The 27,962-nt window shown below is 33.9% G+C and overlaps 1 protein-coding gene across 2 annotated transcripts; it reads left to right on the top strand.

Moving 5' to 3' along the window:
- On the top strand, window positions 1-27,505 carry LOC100026534 (coagulation factor XIII B chain). 2 transcript variants are annotated; one of them, XM_007481008.3, is made up of 12 exons: window positions 1-267; window positions 3,209-3,409; window positions 9,708-9,893; window positions 10,311-10,487; window positions 12,533-12,709; window positions 13,470-13,649; window positions 13,752-13,937; window positions 14,610-14,792; window positions 20,750-20,956; window positions 23,987-24,169; window positions 25,522-25,732; window positions 26,481-27,505. In XM_007481008.3, the coding sequence occupies exons 1-12, from the start codon at window positions 204-206 to the stop codon at window positions 26,512-26,514; spliced, it is 1,989 nt and encodes a 662-aa protein (XP_007481070.2). In that variant the 5' UTR covers window positions 1-203; the 3' UTR covers window positions 26,515-27,505. The 2 variants fall into 2 exon arrangements, with proteins under 2 accessions (XP_007481070.2, XP_007481069.2); XM_007481007.3 differs by having other exon boundaries at window positions 3-267; window positions 26,790-27,505.
- The last annotated feature ends 457 nt before the right edge of the window (window positions 27,506-27,962 follow it).

Raw genomic sequence — 27,962 nt, 5'->3', positions numbered from 1 at the left:
AAATATAATGATGAGCAATTTAATTTTTTTAAGCAGAAGTCATTAAATGTTTTAAATGAAATATGTAAGCTTTGTTTAAAAAGAGATGTATAGACAACTATTGTAAATGATTAACTTTTTTCCAAAGAAATGCTGAGTGTATTTGCTAAGGAAAACTTCTTGGTGCTTTCAGCATAGTTCATGGCTTTATTAAACCATTGAAGATGAGACTAAAAGGAGTGGCTTTTACCATGATACTGCTTTTTTCAGGACAACTCTTTGCAGAAGGTAAACTTTTGCCCTTTAAAATTATAAATCTAAAGTATCATACAGCCTGCATGCTTATATGTTCTTGTTTTCCTTTCTGCCTCCTGAAAAATAATATTATCTGTTCTGTAAATATTATTTCCCTACTATTTAACAAAGATTTTTCCTCAGATGAAAATAATTTTCCTTTAAAAAAGATTACCTCATTTAAAAAATTTTGAAATATGAATAATCAAAGTATGAATAATCAAAAGATCATACACTGAGATAGTTGACAATTTTATAAGAAGTTGAGCCTAGTCTTTTTTCTAGATGGTATTTTAGGGACTTCAATATTTTTGTATTATATTTCAGTATCATTTCACACAATAAATTGATGTCATAAAAAGTTCAGAAGAATAGAAATATTTACACTTACCTAGCCATATAGCAACCAAAGAAATTGTTATTGCTAGAATCATTATCCTCATTTTATAGTAGAGGACTAAGATCCCATAACTAGGAAGCTCTGGAGTTACTTCTTGTAACTGATTTCTATATTGTTACTTTTCTATATCACGCCCAGTCATCCCCCTTTTCCCCCCATCCTGTTGTTCCTCACTCTTGGAAGTATCATTTCATGAGAGAGGAACTCTAGAGATGAGCAGAATCCTCTGGTAAAATGACCTTGTGTATCAAATCACCCAGTCCAATTCTATCCTCTAACTTCCCCATGATGATTCTCATTATTAGTCTCACCATCTCATACCTGAGTTTATCTTCCCAACCATTTCCAGTACCAATTACTGCTAGAAGTTTTCATTTCCTGTCTCTCAAGGCACTGTATTCTCTAAAAAGACAATATTACCTCTAAAATTGAGAAAGGAAACATTTTACCAAACTCTTTTTTATGACAGATATAGTCCCAATACAAAAACCAGAGAAGGATAGAGCAAAAACAGAACTATAAAGTAATATTATTAATTAATATTGATTAAAAATCTTAAACAAAATCCTGGCAAAAAAAGACTACGGCAATATATTCCCCCAAATTATTCATTATGATAAAGCTGGGCCTAAATTCTTTGTCTATAGGGAAATAACTTTTGGTCTTATATATTTTTTTTGTTAATTGTATATTCATCTTGGGTATTAAATTCTTATCAGAGGTACTACTGTTCTTTTTATCTGTTACATTAATCATGTTCATGGTAAAGTTTTTCAATTTTATGTGATCAAAATTATATGTTTTATTCTCTGTAATTTCCTCCAAACTTTGGTTAAAAATTCATCCTTTTCACAAAGTTGTGAAAGATATAGGATCTCCTTTACTTTTAACTTTTTAATGATAAGATTTAAATACTTAGATCAGTTATCCATTTACAATTTATTGAGAAATATGGTGTAATTTGTCTGTTTAAACCTAATTTCTGCCAAGCTATTTTTCCATTTTTTCAATAATTCTGTTTGAGATTTGAGGGGGCATGTTTTGCATTTTTATTTTTGATTTTTACTAAGTTTTTATTAACTTTTTTATTATCCAAAATTTCCCAGAATTTCAACTCCTTCATATCCCTCCTCCTGAAAAACCTCAAAATAATTTGGAAAATGTAACACATATGTTTTTCTTCATGGGAAAATCCTAGAAAATTCACAGAAAATTATTTTTTGAGCATAGGTCAGCATAGGTGAATAGTTAGAGAGGTCTGTGGACACTGGGAAAGGGGTGTATTCAGGAGACTACAGAATGCTGGTGAAGAAAGAGGCTAGACTAGGGAAAAAGGAAGTCCTGGATCCATACAGAGCCATCTCCTTCAGGGTATAGGAAAACATGCCAAATGGCAACTTTTTTACTCACCACACAGTCCTGAGTCATAGATCCAGAGAAGAATGAGAAAAGATTTAGTTTTAGGAGTCAAAAAGAGGTGTTTAAAGGTGTTCAGGAATAAGTAGTGGTGCAATAAGTGGCTGCAAGGAGGACATTCATAATCTAGTAGCAGTAGTATGGTTTAGACTACAGGATTAAGTGGTGTCTCAGTTCTAGGCCAATTTGAAGCCTGTAGAGAATAACCCAGGGCAGAAATCCCAGACCAAAAGGAAGCTTTATTTGTACCCAAGTAAAAACTGTCTAAAAAGTAGAACAGACCAAATAGAAGCCAATACCTCCATTAGAAAATAAGAAATATCAAAACAAAGTTAAGAGACTGAAAAAGTAGAAGAAAGTGTAAGGTATCTCATAGCAAAACAACTGAGATGGAAAATAGATGAAGATGAAAACAAATTTAAAATGTTGGACTACTTGAAAGCACTGACAAAAAAAGAAAGAAATTAGACATAATATTTCAAGAAATCTTAAAACTATTCAGATATCTTGGAATTGGAAGGAAAAGTAGAAATAGAAAGGATCCCTCAGTCACTTTCTGAACGAAACTTCAAAATGAAACAGCAAAGAGAATTACAGACAAAAATCTAAAATTTACAGTTAAATAAAAAAATACCTCAAGTAATCATAAAGAATTCAAGAACCAAGGAGCTATGTAAGGATCACACACAATTTAGTAGCCACTACTATTAAAGAGCAGGGATACTAGACTATGATGTTCTAGAAAGGCAAAAGATATTATGGGTTTACAGTTAAGACTAACTTAAGCAAAACAATATAATTCTAAAGGAGAAAAATGGAATTATAATGAAAGGGCTTTTAAGGATTCCTGATGAAAAGACTAAAGAGTTACTAAGAAATATTAAAATTCAAACACAGAAGTTATATTTTTTCTTCTTCTTATAGTGGTGACCAACATAGAAATTTGCTTTACTTGATTACATATTTGTAAAAGACTTTTTTTCTTTCATTTTTAATTGGGCAGAACATAGGGATAGGGTGGAATGGGATGTGAAAGCCAATCAAAAAAATAAAATCTAATAAAGTCATTCAATTGTATAAAAATAAAATATCTCTCTCTCCCCACCTCTGCTTTTTTAGGTAAATCCTGTGCTATGCCTAATGTTGAACACGGAAGGATTGCTCAGTATTACTATACTTTTAAAAATCATTACTTTCCAATGAACCTAGACAAAAAGCTTTCATTTTTTTGCTTGGCTGGATATACATCCAAGACTGGGAAACAAGAAGATATAACTACATGCACATCAGAAGGATGGTCCCCAAAGCCTGAGTGTTTCAGTAAGTCAACTACATTTGCCAATGAAATATCTTTTATTGTGAAAGCAATTAATTTGAATTCAATAGGGACAAAATTAAACCTTGTGAATTGTTTAATAAAAAAAAACATGGCAGAGGAGATATTGCTGAACTTAGAGTTAGGAAGAACTATCTTCAAATATTCCTTCAGACACTTTGTATTAGGTGGTTGTTCCTTTATGTATTATTGTGATGAGGATTCAGATCTGCCTCTCTCCTTCCTTTGTCTTCCTCCTCCCTTCTCTCTCCCACTTCAGTTAATCTCTTCAGTTGATGACACACTGGGATTCAGTTCTGAGTAAGTTGCCTGATATATCTAATAGATAACTCACTTTTTATATAACAAAGGGGAAGGAAAAGGAAATTGGATAGGAGAGAGGGTTAAGGGTTTCCTTGATCTTAAATAATCCTAAATTGAGAAATAATATTATAGAATCTTGGATGAGGGATGTGACTAACAGGTTTGAGAATCTTTGAGTCACTTCTTGATACAATAGAGATAAAATCATTAAAGAATGGATCTTTTCAGTCCTTCCTCCTTCATGTGTCATGAGAAAGAGAGATTTCCAGCAGTTTGGGTGTTTCTTTTAACAGTCTCCTCCCGGTCACATTCTCCTCCAGAATGCTCCTTGATTGACAACTCTGCAAACCTCCAATCATTGCCACTGTTTGCAGGTTTTCTTCAATTTACTCATTCACAACTTAAACTTGTGTGATTGCGAGTATCTTACTTATCTTCAACTACCCTCAAGTAACTCTAGGATTTATCTAGTAAGCCATAGATGAGTTGCAGGGATTGTACTCTGCATTGGTGGAAGGAATTCATTTCTAAAAAATAACTAATAGTCATAAAGTAAGTCTGAAGACTTAGCACAAAACAGACATGCATATTACCACCCTGTGATGTGAGAATGCCATTGAAATAGCTATAACATTAATGGTGTCCTCTGGATCAAAGAAGGCATATGCCCATAAGTTCATAGACTTAAAAATTTAAGGGACTTTAGAGTCTGTTGAATCTGACCCCCCCTTCTTTTTTTTTTTTAACAAATGAGGAAATTGAACATGAGAGAGATTAAGTAATTTGTTCAGGGTCACACAATTAGTAAGTATTTGGGGAAGGACTTGAACTCAGATCTTCCTAACTCTAAGACCAACACTATCCACCATACCACCTGGGATGTTTTAATCCTTTAACTAATAGCATTACAGGGGTGTATGGGGTGCTCAGGGAGGGGTAGTATCTCTGGTATGGAGGGCTTGTTGTGCCCTCCTAGGGCAGCTCTCCAGCCTCTGACCCTCACCTGACACCCAGCTCTCACTTGTGGCTCCCAGTAGCTGCTAGCATGCGGCAGCGGCCACACCCCAGGCAACGGCTTCGACAGGCCGGCTAAACCTTGTGAGGGTAGCCATCGGGTCGTGGACCTCTGGTGAACCAGGGCTTTGCTCACCCAGCATGTAAAGACTGCTTTGGCCGAACAGATGGAAGAAACCAATAAGAAGGTTCAACGGCTGAGATGGTGACGCAGCAAAGCACTGTGGAGTGCTCAGGGCATGTTGGAGCACAAAGGACAGGGGCCATCCAATGCAGCTGAGGAAGTCTCCAGGTGTAATGACTTTTTGTGCCACTGGACCCAGGCTTCCAATGTCGAGAGAATGGGACTGTCTCTGTGCATCGACTTTTCCACTTAAATTTCCTTCACGTAAAAGTGTTTTTGTGCACACTCATCTATAATAGATGAATGTGCACAAAGACAATCATCATCCTCAGTTACTGAGAGACTACTACGACTAATAGCATTACAATAAAAATAAATCGTCCTAAGCCTGTCCTACTTTAGTATTTTTCTACCTTAACTTTAATTTTCTCATTGTCTACCAACTAACTCTTTTGCCTGCATTGTTGTCAGTCTAGATACTGAATTGTTTGAGTATATAAACTCCAGTAGAATAAGAATTGTTCATGTTTTTGTCTTTGAATTTTTAATGATTAGCTGTGTCTAGAAATTACAATAGTAGTTACTTTTAAATTATTTCTTGAATATTTAATTCTACATCCTGAAAGCCAATTAAGATGAATTAGACATTATACTTAATTCTTCACCTTATAGGTTAAGGGTGTGTTAGCTTCCTTTCCATTCTCATTAAATTCTATGTTAACTGGCATATATAACTTTGAAACTAATTTCAGGGCTTTCTATTAATTTTCAGTACTGTTTTCCCTAGCAGGGCTGAGTATATTAAATACATTTTTTCTTGGTGCTATTCTGCATAAAAATTAAAAACATGAGTAATTTATGATATCTGTAATTAGCTAAAGGTATATTACAGTAGCCAGGAAAAAAAATGTAATGGTGTATGTACCAAGGATGGGAGAGTTCTCTCTTACTTTCTTTACTTGATCTGTCTAGCTATTGTTCCATATTTTTCCCCCTTTTTTTGTGGCTAAACATTTTGAGACGTCCTCTGTAATTTGTGCCTTCATTTGAGTTCCCCATACTCTCTTTTAAATTCTTGTAGTCTAGCCTCTACCTGACACTGCTCTCTCTAAAGTAACTACTGATTTTTAAATTAAAACTTAAAAAAAAATTCAGATAAAGATCTGTTTTCATTCTTTTTCACATCATCCCCTCCTTCTGTTGAGAAAGCAAGAAAAGCAAAACCCATTAAAATATATATAATCAAACAAAACAAATTCAGGCATTAGTTATTCCCTTTTCCTCTCCCCCTTAAAAACTTCAATTCAACTCTTAATCTATTTTCTCTCTATTTGGAGGTGGAAAGGATACTTCATCATGAATTATGAATGGTCATTATGTTGATCAAATTTCCTAACTCTTTCAAAGTTGTTTTTATAATGTTATTTTTACATATTGTTTTCCAGGTTCTGTTCACTTCATTTTCTATCAGCTCATATGAATTTCCTTACATTCCTCTGAAACCATCCCCTTCATCATTTCTTATAGCACAATAGTAATCAATCATATTCATGTGGTATAACTTATTCAGCCATTTCCCAGTTGAAGGACAACTCCTTGGTTTATAATTCTTTTCCACAAAAAACATCTGCTATAAATATTTTTGAACATATAAATCCTTTTCTTCTTTGGAAAATATTTCTTGTTTATAGTAGGGATATTGTTGGGTCAAAGGGTAAGAACAGTTTAATAGTTTTTAGCATATAGTTCCAAATTTTTTTCTAGAATGACTAAGTCAACAGTATCACCAATAGGGCAATAATATATCTGTTTTTCTACAGATCTCTTGGTAGTTGCCATTTTCCTTTTTTTTCTTGTTAGCTTTGTCATTCTGTGAGGTAGCACCTCAGAGTTGTTTAAATGTTAATTTCTCAAATTATTGTTGATTCAGCATATATTTTTCCTTATGGCTATTGATAGTTTAGATTTCTGCTCTAAAACTCCCTATTTATATTCTTTGACCATTTATCAATAGGGGAATGGCTTTTAATCTCATAAATTTGTGTCAATTCTCAATCTCTCAAAAATGGAACATTTATTATAGAAAGTTGTGCCAAACAGCCATCCTTCCCATTTGTGTGCTTCTCTTCTAATTTTACATGCATTTTTTTTTTTGGTATACAGCCTTTTAATTTTTTTTAATCAAAATTGCTCATTTTATATCCATTTCTTATTTGGTCATAAACTTTTCCCATACCCATTGATCTGACAAATAACTTCTTCCACAGAACTTAAATTTATTTGTGATGTCACATTTGATGTCTAAATTCACGTAACCATTAGGAGCCTATCTTGGCATCAAGTGAGGGATGCTGGTTTATACATAGTTTTTATCAGCTTTATTTCCAGTTTTCCCAGCAGTTTTGATAAAATAATGAGTTCATGTCCCAATAGCTAGGACCTTAAGATTTATCAAGTAGTATACCACTATGCTCACTTGTTTCTGTATACTGTGTGCCTAACCTAATCTCCCCATAGAAGAATGTAAAATTTAACTTTTTAAATCCCTTATGTTTGTTCACTCACAATTACCTTTTTTCTTTCTTCAAAGATATTTTATTTCTCCAGTTACACAATGTAACACAACATGTAACACAAACCTTTTTAATATGTCTCCTGAATCTTGTGTTTGAATGTCAAATTTTCCATCTAATTCTTGTCTTTTCATCAGGAATACTTAGAAGCACTCCATTTCATTAAAAATCCATTTTCATCTGTAGTATTATACTATTGTATTGGTTAAGTTATTTTTAGCCATGAGCCTAGGTCTTTTGCCTTCTAAAATCTTATTCCAAATTCTCTGCTCCTTTTTTTGTAGTGATTGCTAAGTCATGTGTAACCCTGGCTCCTTGGTACCTGAATTATTTTTTTCTGGCTTTCATGGTAGCCAAAATCCAGTTTCCAGGTTAAAGAAAAATTCTGTAAGAAGACAGAAAGAAAGAATCATGATAGCTTTCATTAAGGGATTTCTTTTGGGAGGTAACCCATGGATTATTTCAACTTCTACTTTTCTCTCTGGTCATAAGAGATCTTGACATTTTTCTCATGTGATTTATTTTGAAAAATGATACTCAGATTTCTTTTTTTTTTTTGGTCATGACTTTCACATAGTGCAGTGATTCTTAAATTATCTCTCCTTGATCTTGTTTCCTAGGTGAATTTTTACTATTCATTACCTTACATTTTCTTCTATTTTTTAATATTTTTAATTTATTTTAATATTTCTTGGGATTATTAGCTTTTATGTGGTTGATTCTATTTTTCAGGGATTTATTTTCATGACTAATATTTTTTACTTCTTGTGCCAAACTGTTAATTCTCTTTTCCTATATTATTCACTAGTACTCAATTTCATTTCCACTTTTTCCTCTACTTTCATTGGGTTGTTAAAATCACTTCTTAGCTTTCTTTTTAAAAATGCTTCCCTTAACTGTTGAAGAAATTCTGGTCAGACTTATGTCCACATTACATTTTCCTTTGAAATTTTACTTACATATATTTTGGTATTTATTTTCTTCTTCTAGGTTTGTCCACAACTTCCCTGTCTTTATAACAAATCTTTAAGTGAGAACTTTTTTGTGTTTTCTCATCTTCCAGACTACTTGACTTTTGGACTTTATGTTCGTGCTGGTTGCTATACATACGCTTCTGAGAGGGATGTCTATTCTGAGCTTCTGTCCTCTTGCTTGGAAGTCCTACAGATTCAGAATAACTGAACTGTAGGTTGCCTTTTGTTCTGAGACTTCTATCCTGGATATTCCATTTTAGGCTTCAGCATAGGCTGGAAATTAGAATGGAGTCTCTGCTCCACTCCTGGTATCAGAATCATGCAGATATTATTTGCTTCTGCACTTGTTCTTTGCTCAGATCATAGCCAGCATCTTGTATTGCAACTGATCCTCTCTGCCACCTCTAGGATTATATTCCCTCTATTCTCCCCATCAGTTGATGACAGGACTGCCAGATGGCATCTGTTCTGTACCTTGTGTTATTTCAGTGATCCCTTTTGAGTTCATCTTGCCTGGGTGCAGTCTTGGCTTTCTTCAGGTCCTTAGTCATTGGTATGCTCTACTAGTCATTCACTACTGGTAAGAATCTGCATCTGCCAACTCCTCTTTCTGTCTCCCTAAGCTTACCTGGGCTAAAAAATAAATATTATTATTATTTTTTTTAGGTTTCCAATTAGACTTTGCTCTGATGCATTTTCTAGATCTTTGTGAAGGAGATTTTGGTGGAGAGCTAAGATATGCTTCTTTCTGGTACTCTGGCATATTGAGTCTAACTGGGACAACATTTTATAAAGCTTATCTATACTTACTACAAGCAGATGCTTGACTTATCTTCAGTGACATGGTAGAAGGAAGTCCAGTTGGTTTTTGAAAGCATTTAATAGGTTAGATTTTACTTTTTCCTAAAAAAAGATATCTTCTTAAAATTTCCCAAGTTTACTTAAATCTAAGAAAGCATAAGGAATGAAATGAAATTCAGATTCAGCATAACATTCATTTACTGTTTTAAATTTACTGTTAAAGCACACAAATTTTTTTTTTAGACCCTTACCTTCCGTCTTGGAGTCAATACTGTGTATTGGCTCCAAGGCAGAAGAGTGGTAAGGGCTAGGCAATGGGGGTCAAGTGACTTGCCCAGGGTCACACAGCTGGGAAGTGTCTGAGGCCAGATTTGAACCTAGGACCTCCCATCTCTGGCTCTCAATTCACTGAGGTACCCAGCTGCCCCCTGCACAAAAATTTTTTAATTGCATTGTTAGAACTGAGATGGAATCTTTCTTTTTTTACTTACAGAAAAATGTAACAAACCAGACTTGAATAATGGCTTCTTTTCTGACCAGAAAATATTATACAAAATTCAAGAAACTCTCCATTATAGATGTGATTCAGGATATAAAACTACTGGAGGAAAAGATGAAGAAGTGCTACAATGTCTTGCCAATGGATGGTCTTCTGAACCCAACTGTAACAAGGAACTTGGTTTGCATCTCTGAACTGCTTCCAATATTTGTAGACAAGCACTGTTGTTATTTTTTGGAAAGGAGTGTGTGTGTGTGTGTGTGTGTGTGTGTGTGTGTGTGTGTGTGTGAGATGAAGTGGAGAAGGGAGGGGACCTTGGGTAATAGAAAAGAGTACCTTCAGCAAGGTGGGAGGGGAGGTAGAAGAATGATGAGAAAGAAGTGGATGCCAAAAATTTACTTTAAGTGCTTTGAAATGTTTTGAAACTTAGCCTTGCCAAGTATAATTATTCTATATTCAGTGATCCCAGACTGAGATTTTTTCTTAGTATTCTACACTGTGATGATACATTTGAAAGGTTTGTGTGTTTGGGGGTGTGTGTTTGTTTTTTTCAGTAAGTGACTTAAATATGAATTATTTCTGCAAAAAAATTGTTAGAAATTTGCCTGGCCCCTGAGTTATATCATGGAAACTATTCCACAAGCCAGAAGATGTTCAGAGTAAAGGAGAAGCTACATTATACATGTGATAATGGATACTTAACTACTGGAGGAAAGAGATCTGAAGAGGCAGAATGTCATCCATATGGATGGTCTTTCACTCCAAAATGTACTAGTAGGTGATGGCTTTGAAAACAATTTCCTTTCATTAAAAATGTTACTTTAGTACTATTCCATTTTGTATAATCTATTTTATTGATATATTTGCTTTTATAAATTTTGCTTTGTTTTTAGTTATGGTGATAATGAAAAGATATATCCATCAAAAATTCCCATGGAATTGGGAGGACCCTTAAATCCTAGATTAAAAATTATATTAAGGAACCTAGCTATGTCATCTTTAACACAAGAATTTTTGGATATCATTAAGTTTACTACAAATGATTTTTTTAAAATAGTTGAGTAATTATCACCTTGTCTTGTAGAAATAGTCAATAAACAATTATTAAATGCCTAACATGTGTCACAGATGGTGCTGTTAAAGGGATCTTCTTAATCTTTCCCTCTGTCTATCTCAAGAGGGGAGAGAGCAGGGTTTATCAGCAGATCAGAGATCTGACAGGTTCAGTGAGCAGTGAGCCAGAGCTGAAGATTCTGTTACCAAGGAGACCAAGACACCGAGGAGAGGAAGTAGGAGCTGCTTTCTGGCAGGAAGGTTGTAAAATGGTAGTTGACCAGTGAAGAGATAAAGGAAGCCCCGATGAGGGAAGGACTTTTTGTTTCTAGGATCTCTAGAGAGCCGGAGGTCTGGCTCTCAGGCAAGAGGCTTCTGGAAGTTGGCTGGTGACAATTGGCTATTTATTGTTTTAGAGAGTAAGTTAAATAACATTTTACAGATAGAGTAGAAGTTAGTTAATTAGTCAATATTTTACAGATAGAGTAGAGTAGATTAGGCCTGGTGTGCCAGTCAGAAGAACCTGTCCTAAGAAGACAGTTAGAGTTAGTATTAGGATATTTTAGGTAGTTATTAGGAAATATTTATTAGTGAGATTTAGTATAGGTGGATTTATAGGGTATAAGATTAATAGTCTCTCTTTTTCTCCTTTCTGTCTTTCCAGCTGTACTTTTTTCCTAAATTAAACAAAGTTTAAACGTTTTATTATAACTACTCTCTTTACTTTGTCAAACTCAAACTTGGTTAATCTTCTGTTCCTCACTTTTTACTATACTATCCCTACTTCTCAATAATACATAGGCAAAAAGTAGAAGTGCAGGAAATTTTATAGGCGATTCAGTATGATGCTAGAAATTATGGCATACATAGTGAAGGAGCAGTTTCTGGCCTATCTCAAACAACTCTCACTCCCAGAGAGCTTTACCAAGCTGGTAGAGCTCACAATTTTAGATTGTCTCCAGTTATTACCATTTCTGGAATTATTCATTCTGATAGGATTACTTCAAATATACCAAATTTAACAAATAATTTACCTGGTTCTCTCCAAGAAGAAGAAAAAACGAAAAGTTAGCTTAATTGAGACTCAATTTATATACCTTGAAGACTGTGTCTCTCAAATGACCCAAATTATTTTTCAACTTATTGAAACTATCTTTCACTCTACCCAGTCCATCTCTCCTACTGTTCCTACTTCCTCCACCAACTCCATGATAGCTCAAGCAGAAACCCAAGAGAAAGAAACAACAAGAAATAATCAAGATTCATCCCTATTCCTCTTAAGATAAGTACCAACCTTTAATCCTAAAGAAGAGTTAGTTACCATAAAATGTCAAAAAACCACTTACTCCTCAGGATATTGAGGGATTTAAGTGGAACACCCCTTCTTTTGAGGATGAACCTATAGCTATTATCAAAAAGCTAAAAATCAGCTCCTACTTCCTCTCCTCAGTGTCTTGGTCTCCTTCGTAATGGAATCTTCAGCTCTGGCCCATTGCTCACTGAACCTGTCAGTTCTCTGATCTACTGATAAACCCTGCTCTTTCCCCTCTTAAACTAGACAGAGGGAGAGATTAAGAAGATCCCTTTAACAGTGCTAAAAGTTGGTGACATAAAGAAAGGCAAAAGGCCATCTCTGTTCTCAAAAAGCTCAAATTCTAATGAGGAAATAAATATCTGAAGAAGTACAAAGTACATATGTAAATATGAAGAGAATTTTCTTTGTTGCAGACGTGAACTTCTTGATTTTTCATTGATTTTTTTTTCAGGGTTAACCTGTTCTCCTTTAAGAGCAATAGAAAATGGATACTTCAATCCCACAAAGAAAACTTATGAAGAAGGGGATGTAGTCCAGTTTTCCTGTCTTGAAAATTACTATTTGAGTGGGTCAGATTTAATTCAGTGCTATAATTTTGGATGGTACCCAGAACCTCCATTGTGTGAAGGTAATTTTTTTTACTTCATACTCATATTCCTTTACTAGTTTGAGACCATGGGAGCTTTCAGAATTCTGAAATAAAACCTTAATTATATGTAAATTCTGATTTAGACACATAAAATTATAAATGTTTTTAAGGACACACACATATATTTATATACCAGAAATGTGATTTCTTTAGTGCTGGGAACTCTTTATGAGAACCTTTCTCTACTAATATGGATCACAGTCTTCTTTGACACTTATGGTCCTAGTTGCTTGTAACATTGACAGTTTAAAGTGACCTACTTCGGATCATACCACCAGTTTTAGGTGTTTCAGTAACAAAACTTCTCCAAACACTATAATTATGCTTGAAGGAACCTTTTTCCAAGAGTCCTGGACTATAGTTTTGTGGCAGCTTTGGATATGCTTTCCCAGATGTGGCTTTTTACTACTTTCTTTATCTAGTTCCATTTTTTTCTGTTGATCTTGTCAGTAATTTAATTCCTCTTTGAGTCTGTCTTTTGGACTATGGGAACTAACTTTTAAACTATTTTTCTCACAATTACTTTGATGTAGGCAGTGTAAGAATCATTATCCCCGTTTTCCATATAAAAAAACTTAGGCTTGGAGAGGTTAAGTGACTTGACTTCTTGAGGATCTCATAGCTAGTAAGTGAAGCAGCTGGTACTGGGATCCAATTCTTCTGTTTCTAGAACTAGAGCCTTTTTTTTTTTGCTATACCATACCTTATGTAATTAAACATACAAGCTTCTTTTCTCAAGAAAGAAGAAATAGATGTCCTCCTCCACCACTACCTCCAAATGCCAAAATTAAAACTCATCCCAATACCTTCCGGCATGGAGAAATAATTCACATAGAGTGTGAGCTTAACTTTGAGCTCGAAGGATCAGAAGAAATACACTGTGAACATGGGAAATGGACACCACCACCAAACTGTATTGGTTAGTAATAGATTGATCAAAATTTGCCCAGTAAGATTTGTCATGTAAATATAAATGAAATTTACTTTTTAAAAAAATTTGTGGGGACTTTTTTTTTTTCAGAAATAAAGGAGAAAATAGCATGTGAGGAGCCTCCTATGATTATGAATGGCTCAGCAAACTTCCATTCTAAGATCTATTACAATGGGGATAAAGTGACATATACTTGTGAAAATGGCTATCATATTAAAGGATCTGATGAAATAATCTGTAAAAAAGGAAAATGGACCTCACCTCCAAAATGCATGGGTAACTATGCTATATTCAGGATAAATGGCATAACTGATTAGATCCTTCTGTATTAACAAATTTATGTATCTCTAGAAAGCATATACTGGTTGAATCCATTATGGACAGATAACCTGACTGGCGTCTCTTTGCTTGGGATACTGCTACTCTAATCACTAGTAGTAATAGTCTATTTTATGAACAAAAGGGAACAATAGCCTAGAAGAGGAATGTTTGACCAGAAGTGTTCTTATAGTCATTGTGATTGATGTCTCTCTTCATGGAAACCAATTTAATATGGGAGTCTCTTAGATCAGAGTTCTCTAAGGTTTTTCAATAGTAGCCTGCATGATCAGAAATCCATGTATGTGACTCTTATGAATTTGTGGACTAGGACCATTTTTCATTTTTATCTGTTTATAGCAGCATCTAGCATAGCACCTTTCATATTACACTGAATGAATAAAGGCCTGTTGAGTTGAATGTAATGATGTATACAAAATGTTAGTAAGTTAAAATACATATATATTTTAGTAGTAATACAAAATTTGTCTAGTTATTCTTCATTTCTAGGCTAATTCCCTACCACAACAAGTGATTATGTTTTGAATAAAATGATATGAAAAATAAACACAGTAGAGATTATACATTTTTGAATACATATAATTTTTTCTACTAATAACATTTTCTTAGAAAACAATGAAAACTGTAAAACACCACCTGAGATTGAACATGGCACTATTGTTGATGAATTATTGCCAAGCTATGTAACAGGTTCCTCAGTGGAATATAGATGCAATATATATTACTTACTGAGTGGATCTCCAAAAACATTATGTGTGCAAGGAAAGTGGTCAACTCCACCTATTTGTTTAGGTAAGACATACAGAAAAAATTTTATATTGTATATATTTTAAATAATAGTCTTCTTTTATCTTCTATATTGATAGAAAATAATTATTTAAAACTTTCCCTGATGCTTTTTATTCATCATTTCTTCTAGCTGAAAATTCCTCTAATTTTTACCTAATCTATCCTGTTTTTTAAAAAAATAGATCTTTGATCATTTGTTTTTGTATTGTCTAGATTTCTCCCTCTACACAGACAGCCATCCCTGACAATAATTTTTTAAAGAGAAAATGAGAAAGAGAAGAAAAAAATTGGCAAAACTGGTTAACACTTCAAAAAATGGCAACACCTATATAATTTTATATTCATTATTCTCTATTCTCTTAACTCTGAAAAGGAGTGGAAAGAGTGTGTCTTCTTTTAGCTTTTCTTTGGGGTCAACTTTGTTTTCTTATAGTTTTGCAACATTCCTTTTTACTGTTTTGTGGTGGTTATTTCTATTTATGTTGTTTTAATCATTGAGCATATTATTTTTTTTTTCTCTCTTCATTTTGCTTTGCAAAAGTTCCTGTGAACCCTTCAAGTCAAGTCAAGAACCATTAATTAAAGAACCACTCTGTTCTAGGCACTGTGCTAAGTGCTAAGGATGTGCAGAAAGGAAAAAAAAATCCTTGCCCTCAAGTAGTTCATGGCTATATTCATAATTTCTTAAAGTATAATAAAATTCCATTATCTTAATGTACCATAATTTGTTTAGAACATCCCCAATCAATAGATATACACTTTGTTTCTAGTTATATGCTAACAGAAAAAGTGCTACTCTAAATTGTTGCATATGGAGTCTTTCTCTTTTTTGGACAAAGGCTCAACAGTGGAATTTTTGGATAAAAATATATGGGCATTGAAGCCATTTTATTTCCATAATTCTAAATTGTTTTCCAGAATGGTTGTTCATATTCCCTGCTTCAACAATTCATTAGCTTATCTGCCTTTTCACAACCCCCCTGATAGTGCCATTCCCATCTTTTGTCATCTTTGCCAATTTACTGGGTATAGGGTAAAACCTAGAGTTGTTTATAATTTGTAATTCTTTTATTAATAATCTAATGCATTATTTTCTATGGCTGATGAAAGTTTGCAATTCTCCATTTGAGAATATTTGGTCCATATCTTTTCCCATGTATCCACTGGGAAATGGCTTTGGGTCTTAAAATTTAAAAACATTTTCTATAAATCTTGAATGCCAAATACTTATCAGAAATATCTGATCCATGTATTTTCCCCAGTCTTTTGTTTTCATTTCTTATCCTAGACGTGTTAAAGTTTTTGTGCAGAAACTTTTCAATTTCATGAAATTAAAAGTATTTTCTTTTGTAATTACTTTTATCTCTTTTTTGTTTAAGAATTCATTCCCTGCCTACAGTTGTGAAAGGTATATGAGCTACGTCTCTTCTAATTTTTTTATATAATAATTAATATTCAGGAGATCACGGAGAGAAAGATCAAAGATTATTGCCTTTGGGCAACAATGTAGTTTTAGGAGTTTCATATCCATTTTAAATTTATTGTGGAATATGGTACAATATTTTTGTCCAAGCTTACATTCTGCTAGATTGTTTTACAGTTTTCCTAACAGGTTTTGTCAAATAGGAAAATTTTTCCTAGTTAATTTATGTTTGGAGGCTTATTGAATACTGCATTGTTGAGTTCCATTAATTCTGATTACTCCTGTTCTACTTTAGTGTGTTCCATTGATCTACTTTTAATTTTTTAACTTATATGAAAGCTTCTTTTAAAAATCCTTACCTTCTGTCTTAGAACTGATACTGAGTATTGATTGGTTCTATAGTAGGATATTTGTTAATTAAAAGTTAATTAAGTAAAAGTATATTAAGAAATAGTTACATAGCATAATTTATGGATAAATGCATAGGTAAGATGGAAGTTAGGTTTCTTTAAATGGAATCTCAGAGATGGATTGTGGGTAAGCGAATTTTTCCTAGAATGTCTTGGGTTACAGTTACCCAACTGTCTTTGTACTCCTTGGGTTGATCTTGTGTAGATAAGAGATCCTGAGGGAGGCTCAGCTAGAGTGCGAAAATTCTCAATTGCTTTCTACATAAAAATTTTCATTTAACAGACCAAAATCAGTGAAGGAGATCACTGGGTAAATTATCAATTCAAGCCCAGATGGTTTGCTGTGAGTGTGGAGGAAAAAACTTGGAGATTCTGAGCTGTTTTTTTCCAACTATGCAGCTAAGAAGAAAAACCTAATTTACTCCTTTTTGTATATGAGATAAGAATTTAGTTTAGGGGATAGATAGATTAGGTTTTTGGGAAAAATAGATAGCTATAAAGAGAGTGTAGCCCCAACTTAGTTGGGGACTGAAGAAACCCTTACAGATTAGGTTTATTTGGGTGATTAGATAAAATTTATTAGCTTAGGATTAATATATTATAAGAATTCTTCTCCACTTATTTCCTTTTCCTATTACTTTTCTTTAGTCCTTTTAAAAATAATAATAAATATATTTTTATACTCCTGGCTAACAGTCTATCCATATATGATAGATTATTGGTAAAAACACACTATACCAATAATCTAGTAAGAGTTAGTAAACTCTTACAAAAGTTTCAAGGCAGAAGAGTGGTAAGGGTTAGGTAATTGGGATTAAGTGACTTGCCCAGGGTCACATATCTAGGACATATCTGAGGCCAGATTTGAACCCAAGGTCTCCTATTTTCAGGTGTGGCTCTCTACTAAGCCCCCAATATGAAAATGTTTATGATTGTGGCTTTACTATATAGTCAATGGCAATTTTGCTTTGACTAAGCCCCATGAAAACCAATGCTTGCAAACTTCAAGGAAAATTTTTAGAGAAAAGCACTTTAGTACTATTCTGAGGGCAAGGTATGTGCAGTACTAATACCTCCACTGGAATTAGTATATCAGTTGTTCATTCTTTTGTGCTCCCTGAAAACTGGCCAAGAAAAAGAAGGAATATACTACTTGTTTTTCACTGCAACTTCAAGATGCTCTCCCTCATCATCATTTAGGGAATTCCCTTTTGAGATTCATTCCATCTATCTATGTCATTAAGTCCACATTTTTACTGATAGAAGGAGTTTCTATACTAACAGTTTCTACTGGATAAGGAAAAAAAGTTATAGCAATATTTGAATTTCTGTGTTGATGATAAATGATTTTTATCAACATGATACAGAAATGTATATATACTCTATATGTTGTTAACCCAACAAGGAAAACATTCAAATACTCAAACTGATGTAAGATTTCATAAATTTGGATATTCTTATTAATGATGAAGGTTCTCAATCATTTATATCTGCTCATATTGTTTTGCTCTTGTCCAAGGCTTCCTATAAGATCGCTACAAGGGACATACTCTACTTGTTGTGATTCACCCTCTCTTTCTTGAATGCTAAGGACACTGATGGAACTTCTAGTATCTATTGCTTTCACATTTAACAAATCTTTTTTTTTTCACTGTTGAAATCCTTTATTCCAGTTTTCTCCATCCATACCCTCTTTCCAATATTTTTCTCCATTGTGTTTTAGGTAAAACTAATTTTTAATTCCCTAGACATTGTAGGCTTCCATGACTGGAAGTGATACATTCTATCTTGAAGTATTATGGAAGACAAATTTACAAAAACTTAAAAGAATTTAATAATTGTCCACACAAGAAAAATCCAGTGGAGAAAGAATGTCTGTTGACTAAATTGTGAAATGAAGTTAGGTAAATAATGTATAGTGTTTTTCTGTAATACACACATGTATACACATACATTATATAGACATAGCCATATCTAAACAAAATTCTTTAATAAGATTTAGTGATATGTGTACTATTAAATGTTTAACTGATAAGCAGTTCATCTGTTTAAACACTAAAACTGATGACTGGTCCTTGAACAAGAACACTGAAATTAATATTTAATGCTTTTAAAGGGAATAAGTGTTAAAACTGGGTTATAGTTTATCATGGTAATTGTTGCTCATTGTAATCTTTAGAGAGACAAATGTTAAGTTCTTATTAACTTTGAAGAAATATTTTATTACATACTTCATTTCTATCCAAAAGGCAAGATTTTTTTATGGAACTTGAAGTAATGTCAACCAAAAGTTGAAGAATTCTTTTTGGGGTAGCATCTTTCCTCTATGCATTATTTCAGACACTTGAATTTAGATAAGACATATTTTGCTTGAATTTTTTTCTGATAAGAATTTAGGAGTAAAGATAAATTTACATGAATTTATTTTAGGGTATGATATTTAAAACAGTTTATAGTTTTTATTTTTTAAAATATTATTTAATTTTAAGTTATATTCCAAATTCTCTCCCTCCTTCCAATCCATCCTTTACACACTGAGAAGCAAACAAAATCATATCAACAAAGCATTTTTTCATATTAAACATTTTTCAAAAAAAGCAAAATAAAAATGAAGCAGGAAAGTTAAAATTCAGTTTGTACTCAAGAGTATATCAGTTCTCATTATGAATCCTTTGGAATTGACTTGGATCATGCTATTGACCTAATATCTTTCTTTAATTCTTACAGGAATTCTTGCTGGCCTTGTGTCCAATTCGCATTTTTCCTCTGAGACTTTGCTTTTAACTGTTTGTATGTTATTGTCTTTGTCTAAGTTATATCTTAGTCTTCTCTGCCACAATCATAATTTTTATGGTCAAACTCCTTTTTTGTTTTCTTATTACTTAAGCCTATTTCTTAACTTTGAGATTTATTTTATAACTGAACTCTGCTTACCTGGTAGTGAAGAGGCACTGTCCAAAGCTTTAGGCTTCTTCATGCTACTCTTTTCAGATATATTTCTGGATGTCTGCAAGTCTTTGGTGCTTATAAGGTGGTTTAATATTGGGAAGAGTATTATCTCTGCTCTCTTGGTCTTCATTCTAGTTTTTATCAGGTAGGATCCCTGTTCTCCTGTAGCCATAAGTGCTTTCCTTAACCCTAGAAGTATGATCAAGTCTCCTGTTGTCCTGCAGCTACAAATGCTAGTGTTACTCTTTTCTTTGGAAGTATGACTAGGATACACGCTCCCTTGTAACCAACCAAAGGCACTCTTTTCCACTTTGAAATTGTGCCCAAGAAATGCTTGTGGGTTATAGGATGCCAAACTCAACCAGGTGGACCCAGAGTCAGCAAAGAATCCCCTATTCCTCTTTCTGACCAGTTGTATGACCCTCTTACCATCTTTGGAATCTGAGCTTCTAAAGTTGTTGAGTCTAACTCCAAGTGCCATCACTTGTGCTCCTGCCAAGCTGCTCTCCCATCTAGGTGCCACAGGCCTCTCTTATTGATCTATTAAATTGTCTTTGGCAGGGAAAAATGATTCACTCTGAACTCTTGTTCACTCTGATGATACAAAATTTTATTTTGAAGAGTTATTTTAAAGTTGTTTGAAGGGGAATATTGGGAGAGTTCAGATGGCTTGTTGCCTATATTCAGTCATCTTGGTCTCTACCCTTATAGCATCATAATTAATATTGATGTGATCTAAGGAAATTGAAGTAATGATTTCTTTGATGATAATTGGGTTTTCTTATATTTCTTATATATTCTTATATATATATATATAGATTTCATTATATTATCCAATGCAGCTGAGGAAGTCTCCAGGTGTAACGATTTTGTATGCCACTGGACCCAGGCTTCCAACAACGAGAGAGTGGGACTGTCTCTGTGCATTGACTTTTCCACTTAAATCTCCTTCACGCACAAGTGTTTTTTGTGCACACCCATCTACATCACAGATGAAAGCCCACAAAGACAATTGTCATTCTCGGTTACCGAGAGACTACTACTATATTTTAATGCAGTTTGCAATACCTTAAGCTTGATACATTTAAAATTTCTGGAAATTTTATTTGAAATATTTGTTTTATTATTTTTATTGTTAGAAGTATGTAAAAAGACTTTTTTTTTTTTAAATCTTGCAGAGCCATGCACTGTCAATGTTGGATATATGCATAACAATAATATAGAAATGAAGTGGAATTTTGAAGGAGAGAGATATTTTTTGCATGGTGACAATATAGATTTTATATGTAAACAGGGATATGATTTATCTTCATCAACCAGACCTTCTGAATTGATAGTACAGTGTAATAGAGGACAACTGAAATATCCAACATGCATTAGAAAAGGTAAGAGTAAATTCTGACAGTTTCTTATCCGAAATATAACCAGCTCTATTTAAAGAATGTGACTTTGGATAGAATATTCAGTCTTTCTGGGTCTCAGTTACCTCATCCATAAAACTCAAATTTTAGACTATATTAAATCAGTACTTACCTATCAACTGTAGGAATTCTAGCACCTGAGGCAAACGGCAAAAGGGTGAAGGAGGGGGCAGCTGGGTAGCTCAGTGGATTGAGAGCCAGGCCTAGAGATGGGAGGTCCTAGGTTCAAATCTGGCCTCAGACACTTCCCAGCTGTGTGATCCTGGGCAAGTCACTTGACCCCCATTGCCTAGCCCTTACCACTCTTCTGCCTTGGAGCCAATACACAGTATTGACTCCAAGACAGAAGGTAAGGGTTTTAAAAAAAAAAAAAGGGTGAAGGAGTTTGGTAAGACCTTATAGAGAGAAATCTGACATCAGAGCATAGGTCCTGTGTGGGTAGAAATCCCAGGTCTTTAATCTTTTGGAAGGCCTCTGAGATCTTACATTAAGAGTAGACCTGATAACACAGTACCATAATAATTCAGGTTCAATGTAGAGACACAATGTACTGGTAAGTCATTGAAGAACTAACAAAAAGAATATTACTTAGCTCTATGTTAACAAGATTATACAACAATGATACAGTGGCAATGTGCCAAAATTGTTCAAGAGTACACTGACTATACACTGCTATCAATAACCAGTCAATGACGCAGAGATGGGAGAAAAATGTAATTTTTTATACTAGTTGCAATATGGTGGATTTCACTAAAACCAATGAATCAATAAGTCTTGGGCATAAGTTTTAGTAATCTTATATAGACTGTGATAACAAAAGCAGGATGGGTACAATGGTTTTTTACAGAGAGCAGAAGGGGAGTATGAAGATTTCCACATCAGAAAATAGATAACAGAGGGAGGAAGATAAGGATATCTGCATCAGAAAGATCAGGGAATTGACTAATTAAAACTAGAGCTGTGGCTGATGTCTCAAGCTTGATTTTTGCAAACTTCAACAGGGTGTATGACCTGCTTCAAGCGAATAGTATTAGGAAGTTCAAGATATAGTGTGGGGTAGAGGATTTCCCCCCTTTTAAAAAAGAGTATTTGAAACAACCAGCATGAGGCAGCATAGCATTTAGCATCTATATATCAATGTATATATGTATGTATCCATCCATCTATCTCTTTCCATCTCTATCTATCCATCTCTCTCTCTCTATCCATCTATCCATCCATCCATCTCTCTATCTACATCAATCTATCCATCTCTCTCTCCATCCATCCATCCATCCATCCATACATACATACATCTATTCATCCATCTACTTATCTATCTATCCATCCATCCATCCATCCATCTATTCATCCATCTACTTATCTATCTATCTATCTATCTATCTATCTATCTATCTATCTATCTGTCTGTCTGTCTGTCTGTCTGTCTGTCTGTCTGTCTGTCTGTCTTTCTATCCATATCCTTTTATCTCTATATGGAAACTCATCTGTGCAGCAAGGAATGGTGTTGTGGACACATCTACCATTTGAAGGACTCTGAACCTTGTTAGAGTGGGACCATTTTTGACTATAGATAACTTGGGAATCTGTGTCAACACAGCTAGTGGCCACCTGAAAGCTAGGTTAAGGGAGATTGAGCCTTTTAATACCTTGTGCTGGTTTTGTCATATTTTAATTCATGTTGGGGATGAAGCAATGGAATCCTGATAGATATTAATTCTCTAAGCACTCTAGGACACAGACAGGATGTTAACAGGGGAATGTGTGTGCTGGGCTATGTGCTTTACAAATATCTCACTAAATTGTTTAGGAGAAAAATATCTTCTTAACTTAGTTCATTAATATTTATTTACATTTCTGATTGTGAAAGAAATGGGTAGATTTACTTTTTAAACATTAAGTTTTTTTGTATTAGGATCTACAAAACACTTATATAAGTAGGCTTATAGCAAAATGACAAGCATATTGCTCATGTAGTATTGGAAAGCTACTGCTGAAGCAAAGATAGGCCATAGTAGAAAAAGTGTATAACTCTATTTTTTATAATTATGGAGATCTTTCAATAATAAAGGCTATAGTAAAATAAGTATTCCAGCTACATGGTTTTGCATTGAGTCAGATCAACCAAAATTTGTTTCTACCTTCTGTGTCCCAGACACTGTACTAAGCAGTTAGCTAAGAAAGTTAGCAATAGAAAGGAATATAGTAAATCAGTTTATATACTTTAGAAGGATACTTTTAGGTGGTATTGAAAAGTAGCACTCTTCATTCTTTCCTCTCAGTTAATTCTGAGTAGGACTACACTTGGGATGGTGATCCTAAGGCTGGGCAAAGGCATAGAGATGATTTTGTCAGAGATGAAATGGGTTTTGGCATGGGGTAAAAGAAATGGGGGTGTCATAGGGGAATATCCTGGGTGCTTCTGTCCTAATTATGACTATGTACTTATTATAAAATTCCTTGTAGTTCTGAAAAGATTTTCTTCCCAGGAGGATAAATATGTACCAGTATAACCAGAGATTTATTTCTCAATATGAACCGAGCAATTCTATAAGTGATTTTATTTCCTGTCTGTGTCCTGGTGGGCACCATCTGCAAAGGGTCAAAGTTTAGAATGGGGCATAGGGAAAGCTGAGGGCAGCACATTTATTTTTTAAAGTAATTCTGTGGGAAACACAATTCCACTTCATGTTTTCTTTAGTTACTGGCCTTATGTACTGAAAGAAAAGAAAATATCTCCCTAGAGAATAATTTCAAAGTAGAAAATGATGGATTTTCTTTTTTTGAGCCAGTTTTAAGTGAGAAAATAAGGCCATGACTATTAAATTTTGGAGTTATAAAAACTAACAGAATGTTAGGAAATGGCATTTAAAAATTAATATTAAATTAAAATGTAAGATTATTATTATTATTAATGATGTGCTTTATTCTTAATAAAGCATTTGAGTTTTAAATTTAACAAAAGACTAAACAACTTAAATGATTTTTTTGTAGAATCTGAAGGAAAGTGTGGATCTCCTCCAGTTATCAGAAATGGCAATGCTATTGGCTCACCACAAAAGAGTTATGAAAATGGTTCTTCAGTAGAATACCAATGTTTAGATTATCATTTTCTACAAGGATCTAAGACAGCTCATTGCTTGCAGGGACAATGGACTACACCACCAATGTGTTTAGGTATGTATTTTGAAAAATTTTATTTCAATATACGTTACAGTTTATATAGGTTAGGATTAAAAATGAGCAAAGCTTTTACTAGCTTCTTTGTTTATTTATTTTTTAAACTCTTATTCCATGTCTTAGAATTTATGCTAATCATTGGTTCTAAGGCAGAAGAGCAGTAAGGGCTAGGCAATTGGGGGTGAATGACTTGCTCAGGGTCACACAGCTAGGAAGCATCTGAGACCAGATTTGAACCTAGGTCCTGCTGACTCCAGGCCTAGCTTTCTATCCACTGAACCACTTATCTGCCCCATCCAGCTCCTTTTTGACTTTTCCATCACATTCTAACTGTCAAGGACATTTTGACTTCTTTTCCTACTTAGAATAACTATATATACCATGCTGAATATTATTTGGAGTATATTGGAAATCCATCAATAGTAACATCTTAGCATAATGTAATAAAAAATCTCTGACCTTGAAATCAGAATTCAGAAGTATGTAAGAAGATCCTTTTGATTCCTATTCCATTTAGAAGTCCTTTTGATTCCCTTTTCTTACACGGTCACATCTCTCAGCAGCTATCTTTTCCCCATTGAAAGTCAAAGGTGGGAAATTGTTCAGTATCTGATGTAGGACTAGAGTCTGAGCAGTTAATTTAGCTACCATTAATTGCCTTAGAAAAGGAATACCACCATCAATATTCAATGATCCTTTTCCTCCTCAGATTTTCTAAAAGAAACTTTAAATTTATAAAAGTTTACCTGCTCTACTGGTCAGAAACTACAGTGTCTGAAAATAAACTAATTTGGACTTTCAATAAGCTAAAACAAAGAGAAGGAAAGGCCTTTGTTCTGAATATCTGCATCTTAGGATCCAGTTTATTTTTAATTTTAATTTAATTTTAAATTTTTTATTTGTTTGGAATGTAGCTTTATTTCCATTTGAAAAGCTTAATATAAAAAAGTCAGCATAATATCATATGACTTTTTTGAAGTAGTACCCTTAAACAGGACTGAGATAAAGCTAGCTATCAAAATACTAGCAACAGGGTCCAGTTTTTTTTTTAAAGTGTCCTCCCATTAAGTTAGTACTGGCAACCAAAAGAGATTCCATTGACTTATTCTTCTTGCCTGTGTAATTTTTTAGATCATACTATACATGTTTGTAGTGAATTTTGTTTTCTTACTTTCTCAGTGGGGCAGGGAGAAGATGGAGGTGAGAGGATATCAAAATTAAATTAAAATACATTTAAAATGTTATGGTCATGGAATATAAGAAATACCAGTTTTTATAATTGTTTTAGTTTTTTTTCTATTATATTGATATAACATTTTTTTCTTTCATTGTTCTTCTCCCCTTCCCAGAACCTTGCACACTATCTTCAACTGAGATGGAGAATAATAATTTGCATTTGAAATGGAGTTTTGACAACAGACCTTATTTTTTTCACGGTGAATACATTGAGTTTCTCTGTAAAAGGAACAGTTTTCTAGCTGCATCTTTTACAGAATTTGATTTGAGAGTGCAGTGCCACAGAGGGCAACTGAAATATCCACAGTGCATTGAAAGAAGCAGGTAACAGTTGATGCTATTGGGACTATTTCTATTTTTGTGTAATCATTTTTCAAGCGAGAGAGGCCACCATAGTATAGTGAGAGGAGCTCTGTACTTGGAGTCAGGAGACCTGGGCTAGAATCCCAGCTCTGTATGGAATCTAGGGCAAGTCTTATCTTTAAGACTCATTTTTTCCATAGGTGAAATGGGAATGAGAATGGTTGAACTGTCATACTTTATAAGGTTATTTTGAGCAAAGCTTTCTTTCTGCTAGTCAGTATTCCATCTCCCACCTCTACATCTTTTCACAGATGGTTCCCTCTAGCCTCTATTTTCTCTGCCTTTTAGAAACCTTATCTTCCTTCAGGGCTCAGTTTGGGATCTACCTCCTGCATGAAATCTTACTGCTCTTTGGAAGTTGTTAATGCTTTGATTCACCTTAAATTACTTTACTTAATACATGTCTTATCACTACAGTATAATGCCCCCTGTAAGGGCAAGAGGATTTATTTAATTTTGTACTAGTGCCTTTTACTCTTCAGTTGAATTGAAATATGTTTCATATGGATTGCTAAAAATGCAAGGAGCTTAATTGATTTGTTCATTCCATACCCAGTTCCATTTTATATATTAGGAAACAACCTCAAAGAACCTAAATGACTTGCTTAAGGTAAGGGTCAGACACTATTGGTCATGCTTAGATTCTTACTCAGGTTTCCTAACTTTGTGACAAGCCATTTCAAATATGCCATTCTGCCTTCTTTTCTAGGGTAATGTATGAAGGAACCTCAGAGTTTAGATGAGTAGAGATCATGATGACATTGTCATAAGTGAACATTCCCAGGATATTACAAGACTAAACATTTGATATATGTGATATTGGCCAAAGTTTAGTGGCTCAACTTGTCATCTCAACAAAGTATATCAATAGATCTTGCTGGTTAACACCAGAACTAATGAATTTTTAAAATAGTTTTGTGAAATTAATATGTATTCTTAACCATGTGTGACCACCTGCTGATGTTACTGCATCACTGAGAAAAGAAGGCTGATGAGTAAGTTCTTTTTCTTTTTAAAGGACTCAATATTATGAACAACCATTAAGGATATGAAAGAAATGGAATGAAAGAAAGTGGAAAGAAGAGATGTTTGAAAGCATCATAAAATGCCATATGTTGAAGAAGAAGAAAAATATTAAATAAAAATAAATTACTGCCTCAACTGTTTACAACTTTCAACCAAAATTATACATGCTGAACATTTTCTTATTGTTTATAAAATGTTTGTAGAATCATACATTTAGAACTAGAAGAGAACTTAGCCCTTAGTTTAACCCCTCATTGTGAAGATGAGACCAAACCAAGTCATTGGTCCAGAGTTACATAGATAGTAAGCAGCAGGCCTGCCATTTAATGTGGGTTGTCTGACTCCAAAGAAAGGACATTTTTCACTAAAGTTCATCTTAGCTTAGCACATAACGTTATGTAGAAAGGGTACTTAATAAATATTTTTTAAATGAATGAGTAGAAGTGAAATGCTAATTTGGGAGAGGCAGGTTTAGACCTCTGATTTCATTGTATTAGGGAACTATTTGTGATAACATACTTTCTAGCAATGCAGATCAACAATGATATTGTAACTTGTAAATATGGTGGAGATGATATAAGTGTAGAGATGTCAAAAACTAGTCCCCAAATTCAATGTGGCCTACAACACTCCCCAGCTCTGAGGTAATCAGAATAAAATATAAATGGGAATATTTAACAAAATAAATAAAATAGCATGTTAATATGAGATTTTCTAGTCAATTTTCTGCCTGTAGGGATCTTTACCTATGGCTTATTATCCTGTTTCTGTTTGAATTTGATCCCACTAGTATATGGAGAGAAATGGACTTGGAGTCCTGATGACCTTAGTTCTAATCCTTCTTTAGACTCTAGTTGTTTGGACTTAGGCAAGTCATTGAACTTCTTTCAGCATCAGTTTCCTCATCTATAAAATAGAGGTAATACTTAAATTTTGAGGATAAAAGGAAATAATATGTATAAATTACTTTGTAAGCCTTAAAGTGCTTTATAATTTTAAAGTTACTATTAATAATCATGTTGTTTAGTTTGCATAACTATATTAATCAAAGTTATGGATCACCCCCAAGAGAATATAAAGGCTCATGGTGGGTATGGGTAGGTCATAGTGTATTATTAATGAAAAATGTCCTTTACCTAGAATGGAAAAGAACCAAAGCAGAAGC

The sequence above is a fragment of the Monodelphis domestica genome, chromosome 2 (assembly GCF_027887165.1).
Source record: "Monodelphis domestica isolate mMonDom1 chromosome 2, mMonDom1.pri, whole genome shotgun sequence".
Classification (NCBI taxonomy): domain Eukaryota; kingdom Metazoa; phylum Chordata; class Mammalia; order Didelphimorphia; family Didelphidae; genus Monodelphis; species Monodelphis domestica.
Note: the sequence above shows the minus strand (reverse complement) of the source record. Positions and strands in the feature narration are given on the sequence as shown.

Bases quoted from the DNA above. Each gene is read 5' to 3' on its own strand.
- LOC100026534 (XM_007481008.3), top strand. From the start codon at position 204: ATGAGACTAAAAGGAGTGGCTTTTACCATGATACTGCTTTTTTCAGGA. The intron at 3,410-9,707 runs GTAAGTCAACTA...TTTTACTTACAG, and splicing joins CCCAAAGCCTGAGTGTTTCA to AAAAATGTAACAAACCAGAC. The intron at 9,894-10,310 runs GTTTGCATCTCT...AAAAATTGTTAG, and splicing joins CAACTGTAACAAGGAACTTG to AAATTTGCCTGGCCCCTGAG.